Source organism: Pelecanus crispus, chromosome 16 (assembly GCF_030463565.1).
Source record: "Pelecanus crispus isolate bPelCri1 chromosome 16, bPelCri1.pri, whole genome shotgun sequence".
Lineage (NCBI taxonomy): Eukaryota > Metazoa > Chordata > Aves > Pelecaniformes > Pelecanidae > Pelecanus > Pelecanus crispus.
Genome location: NC_134658.1, coordinates 3,223,963 through 3,236,215, shown reverse-complemented (window position 1 = coordinate 3,236,215; position 12,253 = coordinate 3,223,963). Strand labels below are relative to the sequence as shown.

Here is a 12,253-nt window from a genome sequence, read left to right as displayed (position 1 = left end):
TGCTGTGTCTCCCCCTGCTCCCAGATGCAAAGGGTAGGCTTGGGGCCAGATGCAGGGATCCAGGCGAAACCGCATCCCAGCGCCGGGAAAAAAAGGAGAACTCGGAGGCCGGGGGGAGCTGGGATGCTTCGTGGAACCACTTTTTTCCTTCCAGCTTCATCCAAGGCTTTTCATTCCCAGCTCGTCTTCGTTTTGCAAAGCGATCGCTGCCCAACGCACCTTGCACATTCCCCCCCCCCCCCAAATAATCATTCCCCACGCGCCGACGTCGCCCCTCTTCTGCCGCTGGGCCTGAAGGGTGGGCTCACCGCCGAGACCCCCGATGGCTGGGGGGGCCGGGGGGGTGGAGGGGCACCGAGCTACCCCCCCAGCGCTGGGCAAGGGGCCGGGGGGAGGCCCTGAGCTGCCCCCCCCAGCTCTGGGCGAGGGGCCGGGGGCACCGGGGCAGCCCCGGGGCGGGCAGAGCGTGGCTGAAGGCACGGGGGTGGCCTTGGGGGGCCCGGCGCGGGCTCACGGGGGGGTCGTGCTCAGCCAGAGTCTACTCAGGCACTTTAAATTAAAAAAAAAAAAAAAAAACGAACCAACCCAATAATTTAAAAAAAAAAAAAATCAACCCAAAACATTCATTAGTTTTGTTAAAACAGCCGGAAAGGGGCTGTGCTGAAAGCAGCGTCAGTATTGCCAAATTTGAGCAAGACCCCCCCAAAATGCAGCAGGGACGGGGGGCCCCGGGGGGGGATTTTGGGGTGCTCTGCCCCCCCCATCCCCAGCTCGGGGGGGTTGAGGCAAGACGCTGGCGGCCGCATCCAGCTCCTGGGGGTGAGGGGAGCATCCCAGACCGAGCCCCTTCGACGCCGTTTCATCCAACCGGGGGGGGCTGGAAAATTCCTTTTGGGAGCGAAACCCCCATTTCTGGAGCCAGCCCAACTCCCAAGCCCGGCGTTCCGTGAAGCCGTCCCAACCCCACAGAGGACGCAGCTGCCCGGTGTGCCCCGCTGTCCCCAAAGCGGGGGTCATCCTCGCCCCGGTCCCAGTTTGCTCCAAACCAGCCGGGTTTCGCCCCAGTTCGGGCCCCCCCTCCTGCCCGGCACGCCGGGAAGGGCCCTGCTGCTCCAAGGAAAAACCAGGCTGGGAGAAGCAGAAGAAAACGGTGTCCAGCGAGCGATGCCACCGCCCCGCGTGTCCCCGTGGGGGGGGCGTGGGAGCCCGGGGGGGGCGGCACGGCTTGGGGGGTCCCCCCGTATCCCCGTATCCCGTGGGGCGGTTCGGGCGCGGAGGCATCCAGGGTGGGACGGCTGCGCAGCTCCCGGCTCCATTTTCGGGGGTCTTGCGGGGTGCGGGGAGGCAGGAGGGGACGGGGCGGCTCGGCGTTGTCCCCCACCCCTCGCCGGGGGTCCTGTGGTCGGGTGTGGGGCTGTTCGCTCCGGGGGGGCCCTGCCGCCTCTGCCCCCCGGGGGAGGGGGGGCCGGGTCCAGGGCAGGAGGAGGTTACCCGGATCTGGGGGAGAAGGGGAGAGGAGGCGTTAGGGGTGACACCGGGGTCCCCGCCACGCGTCCCCGTGTCCCCGCGTCGCACCGAGCGAGGGACGAGGTGTCAGGGCCGGGGGCAGCCGCCGACCGCCCATCCCAGGGGACAGGGACCCGCCGGGGTGGCCCGGGGTGGCCCTCGCATGGCCATCACCCTCATTTCACCCCCCCCCACCCCAAAATGTAGGAGAGCAACGGGGCCAGGCTGGGAAGCCCCAGGGGGTTGATGTCCCCCCACGGAGGCTGCCCCGCTCACCCGCCCCCGGCTGCGTGCAGGCACCGAGGGGACACGGGGGGGACATGGGGGGGGACATGGAGGGGACATGGAGAGGAGACGGGGGGGACATGGAAGGGACATGGAGGGGACACGGGGGGGACACAGAGGGGACACAGAGGGGACATGGAGGGGACACGGGGGACACACAGAGGGGACATGGAGGGGACACGGAGGGGACACGGGGGGGACACAGAGGGGACACGGAGGGGACATGGAGGGGACACGGGGGGCACACAGAGGGGACATGGAGGGGACACAGAGGGGACACGGGGGGGACACGGAGGGGACATGGGGGGGACATGGAGGGGACATGGAGGGGACATGGGGGGACACAGAGGGGACACGGAGGGGACATGGAGGGGACACAGGGGGCACACAGAGGGGACATGGAGGGGACACGGGGGGACACGGAGAGGACACGGAGGGGACACGGAGGGGACATGGGGGGGACACGGAGGGGACATGGGGGGGACATGGAGGGGACATGGGGGGGACACGGGGGGGACACAGAGGGGACACGGAGGGGACATGGAGGGGACACGGGGGACACACAGAGGGGACATGGAGGGGACACAGAGGGGACATGGGGGGGACACGGGGGACACACAGAGGGGACATGGAGGGGACACGGAGGGGACGGGGAGGGACACGGAGGGGACATGGAGGGGACATGGAGGGGACACGGGGGACACACAGAGGGGACATGGAGGGGACACAGAGGGGACACGGGGGGGACATGGGGGACACACAGAGGGGACATGGAGGGGACACGGAGGGGACATGGAGGGGACACACAGAGGGGACACAGAGGGGACACGGGGGGGACACAGGGGACACACAGAGGGGACATGGAGGGGACACGGGGGGACACGGAGAGGACACAGAGGGGACACGGAGGGGACATGGGGGGGACACGGGGGACACACAGAGGGGACACAGAGGGGACACAGAGGGGACATGGAGGGGACATGGAGGGGACACGGAGGGGACACAGAGGGGACACGGAGGGGACATGGAGGGGACACAGGGGGGTCCAGGATCCCTGACCACAGGGGCACGCGCTGCCCGTCCCCCAGCTCGTCCTCTCCTGGCAGCACAACTTTGGGCAGCAGCTGGTGAGCGCCAGGCTCTGGGCAGGCGTGTGCAGGCGTGTGCAGGTGTGTGCAGGCATGTGCATGTGTGTGCAGCCATGTGCAGGCACGTGCATGTGTGTGCAGGCGTGTGCATCTGTGTGCAGCCGTGTCCAGGCATGCGCACGTATGTGCAGGCGCGTGCATCTGAGTGCAGCCATGTCCAGGCATGCGCACGTATGTGCAGGCATGTGCAGCCATGTCCAGGCACGTGCATGTGTGTGCAGGGGTGTGCATCTGTGTGCAGCCATGTCCAGGCACGTGCATGTGTGTGCATCTGTGTGCAGCCATGTCCAAGCACGTGCATGTGTGTGCAGGCGTGTGCATCTGTGTGCAGCCATGTCCAGGCACGTGCATGTGTGTGCATCTGTGTGCAGCCATGTCCAAGCACGTGCATGTGTGTGCAGGCGTGTGCATCTGTGTGCAGCCATGTCCAGGCACGCGCATGTGTGTGCAGGCGTGTGCATCTGTGTGCAGCCATGTCCAGGCACGCGCACGTGCATGCAGGCGTGTGCCAGTGTGTCTGCACACGAGCGTGTGCGCCGGCAGGCCTGTGCGTGCGCACACGCGTGCGTTGCCGTGAGTCCTCGTGCGCACACGTGCGTGTGTGAAAGGCGTGGGGAGAGCCGGCGCCGCGGGAGGCCGGATCCTGGCAGGGGCCGCGGCCCCTCATGGCAGCAGGAGGAACGGCCCCCCTCCCCGGGTCGCCCTGCAGACCCCCTCCCGCACACCCCTGTCACAACCGCCCAGGCCTCAGCTCCCGCCTGCGCTTCCCCCGCTCCCGAAGCGCTACAGGAGGGATTGCGGAGGCGAGGGCCCCGTCCTGGGGGGACACGACACGGGTGGGGACCCGCTGCCGCCCTGGCCGGGCAGGAGGCACCCAAGGGGACGCGGAGCGGGTGCTGTCCTGGCTCATCCTCCTCCGTCCGCTGGGCGAACCCCCCCCCCATCCCGCTGCAGTAATTGCTGCCTGCAGAGCAAGCGTTCATTTTTCAGGCTAGGAGGGCAGCCCCCCGCGCCCCCGACCGCGTGTCCCCGGGGACACAAGTCGCCGGATCCGCTCCACCGAGCCAGGACAGCACCTTCACGGCCTCCCACGGGTGACGGGTGGCAGCAAGGCCCCCGTGTCCCCCCCCGCGGGGGTCACCACGGTCCCAGCACCCCCGCGGGTCCCCCCAGCTGCCGCCACGGCGGGACTCGGCGTCTCCCACCTTGGGGACAGGGTGCGTCCCCCCGGCACGGGCTTTTTTGGAGTCCACGAGCCCGACCCGCCACCGCTATCAGGGTGATGGAGGCACCTTGATCTAAATCCTAGCTGCGTTAATTAGGTGGTGGGTTATTAATGAGCTGCCGGGGTAGGACGGAGGGGGCTGCAGGCAGGGGGGAGCTGGCAGCGCGGCGGCAGGGTCCCAGTTGTGACCCTCCCGGGCTCCGCCTGCAGAATGGCCGCACGGACGCGGCTGGCCCATGAGCTTGATTAATTAGGAAGCAATCTAATTAGAAGGCGCGCTGCCCGAGCCAGCCCTGCGGGCAGGGCGAGAGCTGGCAGCCCCCCACACGCTGCCTGCAAAGGGCTTTGGGGCTCGCCCACGGCGTCGTTGCAGGCAGGGAGCGAGGCCGGAGGTTGGATCCGCGCCGGGGAGGGGATGCTGGCATCACCTCGGGACGGGATGCTCCGGTACCCGGGTGGGTACGCAACCCACCCCCGAAACGTGCAACCCCAAGCCCCCCCATCACCCCCAAACAGGTCCTGGGCAGCCAGGGGAGCCCCGGGGCAGGGCTGGGTTTTGCAGAGGATACAGGGCTCGGGTTCAACATCTCCCAGAAAGGGAGCAGAGGGAGCACCCCAGCACCTCTGCGCCCCACTGAGGCCTCCCCATCCCCATATCTCAGCACCAGGTTTCTTTGCCATCAGCTTTTGGGTCCCCTGTATATCTAAAATGGGTATTCCTCCCACCTAACATTGATATTCTTATCCTTAGGATGAGAGGAAATGGCCTCAAGTTGCGTCAGGGGAGGTTTAGGTCGGATATTAGGAAAAATTTCTTTACGGAAAGAGTGGTCAAGCACTTGGAACAGGCTGCCCAGGGAGGTGGGGGAGTCCCCATCCCTGGAGGGGTTCAAAAAACGGGCAGAGGTGGCACTTGGGGACATGGTTTAGTGGGCATGGGAGTGTTGGGTTAATGGTTGGACTGATGATCTTAGAGGGCCTTTCCAACCTTAATGATTCCTAGTTTTACTTCATTAAAAAATACTCCAGCCACCAAGCCAGGAAACATGAAATTCTTCCTCTCCCCTTAATTGGTTTAGTGTGGACTTGGTAGTGTTGGGTTAATGGTTGGACTGGGTGATCTTAGAGGTCTTTTCCAACCTAAACGATTCCATGATTCTATGATTTGATGATTCTGTGATATTCCCCCCACCCAAAATTGATATTCCCGCCGATATCCCCAAATGCTGGAGCTCTCGGCACCCATCCTGCAGCTGTTGGGGAACGCTGGACCCCCAGCAGCCCCCCGGCAGCCCCCATGCTCCCCGTGCTGCTGGAGGCTGCAGGCAGGAGAGGGTCAGGCAGGGATCCCCCGGTCCCTGCCCTCCCCCCTGCCCGCCTTTGCCACCGTGGCTTTGCACCGTCCCGCCAAGGCAGGTCTGAAGGGGCTCCCTGGGGGACGCCATCCGTGGGACACGTCCCCTCCGTGGGACAGTGCTCTCCTGGGTCCCCCCGGGGGTGGGGCAGGGCAGGACACCCACGTCAATCCCCAGGACGTGGGTGCTGGCACCCCCACCCCGGGGTGACACCGTGGTGAAACGCCAGCGCCACCATCCATGTCCCCATCCCGGGAAGCGCCCATCCCACCGTGCTCCGCTCACACCGGGAGGGCTGGGGGGGTCCCAGGGAAGGACCAGCTTGATGCAGGGGGGGCACAGCACCCATGGGTGCTCACCCGCACCCATGCACTGGGGGGGGGTACACGAGAGACTGTGCCCAAATGCCCAGGGAGAGCCAAGCAATATCACAAACGCATTTGTTCCACCGCAGCCCCCTCTTCGCATCTCTAATTGCACGGCGTGCCCTTGAATTTGCATAGAAGGCTCAAAATATAATTAATTTTTGGCACCTGGCAAAGCCCGCACGAGGCTAATCCCTTTAGATTTTGCAGCCTTATCTCATTTGAGCATTTATCTAGTTAAGCTTAATGGGTAAGGGAGAAGGAAAGAAAAGTCAGCCGCACTTATCTGAAGAGCTGCTGCTCCCCCGGGCAGCCCTGGCGTGTGGAGGCTCGGCAGCCAAAAAGCAGCAAGAAGCGAAACAAGGGCACGATCCCCCCTAAAACTGCCCAGCCCCGGCCCCGCCGCAGCCTCTGGGCTTTATAGTGAGGCCGAGCGGACTCACAGACCCAAATCTTTCGGCTTACAAGGGTGCACTTTGGAGGGGCTCCTGCATCCCTGAGCACTCCCAGGGCTTTCCCCGGCCCGGCGCGGACTCACGTGTAGAGCGGCTGTAGCTGTAGGTGCGACGTCTTCTGTGGCGCCTGGTAGCCGTAGGAGTCAAACCCGCCGATGAAGTCGACTGGGGAGAGCGGGGAGAGCAGCGGGGTGAGCTGGGGAGGGCAGCGGGGCCGTTCCCCAGCCTCCCCCGGCCCCGACGGCGGGCGTGGGTCACGCAGCACGCGGGCTGCGGCAGCATCCTGGGGAACTGCAGCATCCCAGGTTGCCACAGCATCCCGGAGGAGCGCAGCATCCCGGGTCACCACGGCATCCCAGGGAACTGCAGCATCCCGGGTCACCACGGCATCCCAGGGAACTGCAGCATCCCGAGTCGCAGCAGCATCCCGGGGAAGCGCAGCATCCCAGGTCACCACGGCATCCCAGCGAACTGCAGCATCCCGGGTCACCATGGCAGGTCCCAAGTCGCAGCAGCATCTTGGGGAAGTGCAGCAGCCAGGTATGCAGCAGCATCCCGGGTCACCACGGCATCCCGGTCGCCACAGCATCCTGGGGACATGCAGCATCCCGGGTCCCGGCAGCATGCCGGGAAAGAGCAGCATCCCAGGGAACTGCAGCATCCCAAGTTGCAGCAGCATCCCGAGGAAGTGCAGCAGCCTGGTATGCAGCAGCATCCCGGGGAAGTGCAGCAGCCTGGTATGCAGCAGCATCCCGGGTCACCACGGCATCCCGGTCGCCACAGCATCCTGGGGACATGCAGCATCCCGGGTCCCGGCAGCATGCCGGGAAAGAGCAGCATCCCAGGGAACTGCAGCATCCCAAGTTGCAGCAGCATCCCGAGGAAGTGCAGCAGCCTGGTATGCAGCAGCATCCCGGGGAAGTGCAGCAGCCTGGTATGCAGCAGCATCCCGGGTCACCACAGCATCCCAGTCGCCACAGCATCCCGGGGACATGCGGCATCCCGGGTCCCGGCAGCATGCCGGGAAAGAGCAGCATCCCAGGGAACTGCAGCATCCTAGGTTGCTGCAGCATTCCGGGATGCCAAAACATCCTGGGTCATCGCAGCATGCCGGGTCGCGGCAGCATCCCGGGAATGTGCTGGTGAGAAACAGAGGAAAGGAGCGGACTGACTGACAGAGATCCCCGGGCTCTCTGCTCACCACGGCCCTTGTGTCGCAGGCCGGACAGAGCGGGTGAAGTGACCCTATCATTGTCTCCGGAGCGGGCATTTAAGGAATTACGCCTCCTCCAAAGCGTGTCGTTTGGGGAATTGCAGGCACCGATATATCAGTTTTTGTGGCTGCAATTTCCAGCCGGGTGGTTCATCGCCCTCCGGCCGCAGAGCCCATCGCCCGCCCGCCGAGCCGCCGGGCGCTTGCCGCAGGATCCACGGCGGCAGACCCCAGCCCTTCGCCCTGGCTCGAGGCGGCGGGAGCGAGGGGTGGCGGGGGTACCCCAACTCCTCCCACGCTCACCCTGCGTGCCCCCAGGCACAGCCCGGGAACGGGCACAGCCTGGGAACGGGCACCGCGCGCAGCCAGGCTGGGGTATCCGAGCCATTGCAGGAGCCGTAGCACGACCCATCTCCCCAAAACAAATATATCAATCCCCAAGGAGCCACGATCCGCGTGGATCCGCACGCAGGGGTCCAGGAAACAGCAGTGAGCTCGAGGGGGGAGCCCCGTTCTCCCAGCATATTTATCTTCCCGACTTAATATTCAGCCAGCTCTCAATTTTGACACCATCCATCCGTTTCCAAATCTAATAAGATATTCCATTAAAAAAAGATGCATTTGAATCTTGGGCTCCAGCAACATTAATATTAAAAGTGTATTGAATGCGGGAGTTTGTTTGAATGCAAACACGCTTCAAAGCCGGCGGCGGTAGATAAACCCTTTTGCCAGCTCCCCGGGTGCAGAAACAAGTTATTACCGCAGGCAGTGTCCAATTTCACACGGAGATTTTCCTTTTCCGCTACACCGGTTCCCAGCAGCGGGGGGAAAACACGAGGGTGCTGAACCCCGGCATCTCCTGGGCCGGGCCGGGCCCGTTTGCGGGTCCATGGCACCAGCAGCGATGCTGATCCCGCTGCTGCGGGGAAGGAGCCCGACGCCGAGCGCATCCGGGTGGCTTTTGCCGTGCCGGCGGCTGTGGCACATCCCCGCCCGCGGTCGGCTGCCGGGAGCTGCCAGCTGGTGTGAATTAATTAATGGCAGATGAGCATTTAATGAGGTTGGATGCCTACAGCCTTAACTGCCTGCTTAATTGGGGCTGGGGTGCTCAGCGCTTCCGGAGGGGTGTTTGCAGGGATCGTTGTCAGATCGGAAAGCGCAACACAGATTGTATAAAAATTAGCTCGTAACTTTGCCCAAATTGCTGGTTTTCCCCCTTCTTTGGGGTGAAAAACCTCGAAGCGGGGAGGCGGGATCTGCCACCCCGCTGTCCGTGGAGATGCCAGCCGGGGGGACGAAATATTTCCCAAATCGTTGTCCCCAAGCCCCAGGTGGCTGCCGAAAGGGCGAGGTGGGCGATGGCTGGCGCCGGGAGACGCGAGCGGGGAGCACGGCTCTGCCACAGCCCCCACGGGGCCGGATCCGCACCAGGAGCAGCATTCACGGTGAATTTATCGGGGCTCGGAGGTGGCTTTTACAGCAAGGGCGATTCTCCCCGCTGCCACGCCGGACCAGTGACCTGCGGCAGACGCCCTGTCCCGGAGGAGATGCTCCGAATTCGGGTCAGCAGGGAGCAGCGAGAGCAATGCCGGCCCCAAATCCGCCCCTGAGCGGCCGCACGCGGGGTTGAGCCTCCCGCCGCCAACGGGAGCTGGTCTCGGTGCCGTGACGCTGGCGCGGGGACCGGGGACCGTCTCAGCCTCCGCGGGCTGACGTGGGGACAAAGCCCGACCCCATGTTTTGGATAAAACCGGTCCCGCTCCTGCACCCCAAGGTTGTGAGCGCCGCGGCCCCGTGGGAGACGCGGCAGCTCAGGGCTCGGCGTCCCCATCCCCCTCCTCTGCCAGCCCCGGCCAGGGTGCAGCCCCCTCGCTGAGGCAGGGGTGCCACACCGCACCCCAGCGCATCCGCCTCATCGGGGATGGAAAAATGGGGCAAAAAAACCAACGAAAGGGATCCCTTCACCCACCCACCACTCAGCCATTGCTCCCCGGTGCCCAGCCGGGAGCTCAGCAAGGCGCTGGCCGGTGTTAGCCGAGGCCATTTTGCAGCGCTGCGGCTCTCCCCCGGTGACTGATAGCAAAAGCACTTACAGCTGTCTTCTTCCTCCAGGAACACTTTGCTGACGTAGCAGGCATAGACGAAGCCAAAGAGCTGTGAAACAAAAGCAGGCGGGGAGAAGTCAGCTATCGGGGTGACGGGCGCCGCGACCGGCACGGTGTCAGTCAGGGGATGGAGCTGGGTGCTGCGAGGTGGGTGCCTGGGAGCACCCAGGGGGGACGCTGGGCAGCACCGGGGCTGCCACGGCGCCAGCGCCCATCTCCGGTGGGTCCGGGGGCTGGTTTGGGATGCAGCGAGGTGGGACGGTTTCAGCTGTGCCGGGGGGACAAGAGTGGTGGCTCTTGGGGGGACGGGGTGGTGCTGCACTGGGACGGCAGCGCAGAGGGTGCTGATCCCCACGTAGTGCTGGGTGCCCCTTTGGCGGGTGCGTGGCAGCTGCTCTGGACCCCAATTCCCTTTAAAGCTTTATTTTCTTGTGGCCCCCCAAGGCTCCCCAGGAGCTTTGCATCCAGGTACGTCCCCTTCCCACCTCCCCATGGGGTGAGACCACCACAGGAAGGGGGGCTCTCCCTTCACAGCAAGCACCACGTCCCACCGGCTCACACACCGGCAACGCGTCTGGGCGTGTTACACCAAGAACCCTGCGACTCCTGCAGCATCCAGCCCCACAGCCTGTCAGGTTTTGGGGCAGGCAGCACCGCTGGGGTGCTGGCGTGGGCTCCGTCTGCTCCTCTCTTGCCACCCCTGAGCCAGCGCCACCCTCGATGCTATAAAATGGATGCGTGATGGTGGGACATCCCCAGCGGGGCCACAGCGGCTCTGTCCACCCAGGCCCCTGCCACCGTCCCCCTTCTCTCGCGTCGCAGTTCAGGCTGAGGGATGAGGAGGAAAAGTGCCGGCAGCGCCCTTACCGCCAGGAATATCTGCATGGCGCTGCTCACTACCTCGATGTACTGGTAGTCGAGCAGGCAGCCGCTGACGGTGATGACGTGATGGTCCTCGGGTGCCAGGTTGGAGTTCATCACCGGCGTCACCAGGCAGCCTGGCCCGTTCTCCATCCACCACGAGCGATGCAGTGAGGTATTGAAGGTCATGATGAAGTCTCGGTCCTGCGGGAGGGGAGCAGAGGAGGAGGCACAGACCATGGAGCTGAGGCTCTCTGCAGAGGGGTTGGGCAGAAGATGGGCTTTCCCAACCCAAGGATGCTCCACAAGACCCAGACCACGCACGCAGTGAACCCCCGCATCCCCCTCACCCGCAGCCAGCGTCCCCGGGGTTTGTGGCTCCCTCCCACGCCGGTGTCATGGACCATTTGGTCAGCAGCATCCAGGTGTGCCACGATGACCAGGTGACATCACCAGCGCGGCAGCTTGGCCTCGAGGCAGGGAAGCAGCCGCTTGCGATGCTGCCGGCCCCATCCAGCCATCCGGAAGATGGGACTGTGGGATCACCCCGCCACGCAGTCCAGGGATGCAGAGCAGAGAGGGTTTCGGGGTGCCATCCCCATCCCTGCCGAGCCTTGCGGGGTGCTCGTGCGCCTCCCCTCCTCGTAAGCCCACTACCAGGCTTTGGGGCTCTCCCTGTTTCATCTCCAGCAGCTTTTAGGTGGCAGGGTGGGGGCAGCAGCCTCCCCGCTGCAAGGCACGGCTGCGGGCTGTCACCGGGGTCGGATAAGAAGCAGGGCTGATCCCCCAGCCCCCGCCCGCGCCCTCCCCGTAGCAGGCTTGGGCGACACTAAGCTCCTGGGCTCGATCCCCGCAGGCACCGCGGCATGGTCGGTGCCGATGCCCCTGCCCATGGATCCGGCAGGGAGATGGGGGCTGCGCAGATTGGGATGCAGCCCCGGCGCAGGGCTCCTGCAGGCAGCAGCGGCATGGCTGGGTGAGCACCCACTGCATGGAGGGTCCTGGCACGGCTGGGTGAGCACCCACTGCGTGGTGGGGTCCTGGCACGGCTGGGTGAGAACCCACGGCATGGAGGGTCCTGGCATGGCTGGGTGAGCACCCACTGCGTGGTGGGGTCCTGGCACGGCTGGGCTAGCACCCACTGCATGGAGGGTCCTGGCACGGCTGGGCTAGCACCCACTGCATGGAGGGTCCTGGCACGGCTGGGCTAGCACCCACTGCATGGAGGGTCCTGGCACGGCTGGGTGAGCACCCACTGCATGGAGGGTCCTGGCACGGCTGGGTGAGCACCCACTGCATGGAGGGGTCCCCCCAGCATGACGGGGCAACACCCATCAAGCAGTGGGGCTCTCCTGGCACGGCTGGGTGAGCACCCATCCCACGGAGGGTCCCCCCAGCCCCTCTCTGCACCGCCAGCCCTTGGGTCTGCAGGGGGCTGGGAAACCTGCTGAGCATCCTTGTAGGAAATCACCGATCTGGGATTAAAAGATTGTTGTGGGTGGAGGCGGAAAAAATAGAAAGAAAGTGGGTTTGGGTTTCTCAAACCAAAGGATGTGGGTTTAGGTGCTGGGAAGCACAACAAGGGGGTGTTCTGGCATTGCAGCGTCACTGAGAAATTGGGGATTTCCACCAAAAACACTTGGTGGGAGCAAATTCTCCCCTATGGCATCCTCCGTGCCTGCTGCATGTATCTGGCATTTCAGCTTTTTAGAAGAGCCTCAGACAACCTGTAGCA

At 64.5% G+C, this 12,253-nt stretch overlaps 1 protein-coding gene across 1 annotated transcript in view; it reads right to left on the bottom strand.

Moving 5' to 3' along the window:
- Nucleotides 1-6,418: 6,418 nt before the first annotated feature.
- The window catches only part of NKAIN1 (sodium/potassium transporting ATPase interacting 1), a 38,683-nt gene continuing 32,848 nt past the window's right edge, over nt 6,419-12,253 (bottom strand). Inside the window, exons 4-6 of the mRNA XM_075721955.1 lie at nt 10,525-10,722; nt 9,646-9,706; nt 6,419-6,504 (exon numbers count right to left, since the gene is read on the bottom strand). Of these exons, the coding sequence (XP_075578070.1) occupies nt 6,419-6,504; nt 9,646-9,706; nt 10,525-10,722 (345 nt within the window). The remainder of the gene's footprint in view (nt 6,505-9,645; nt 9,707-10,524; nt 10,723-12,253) is intronic.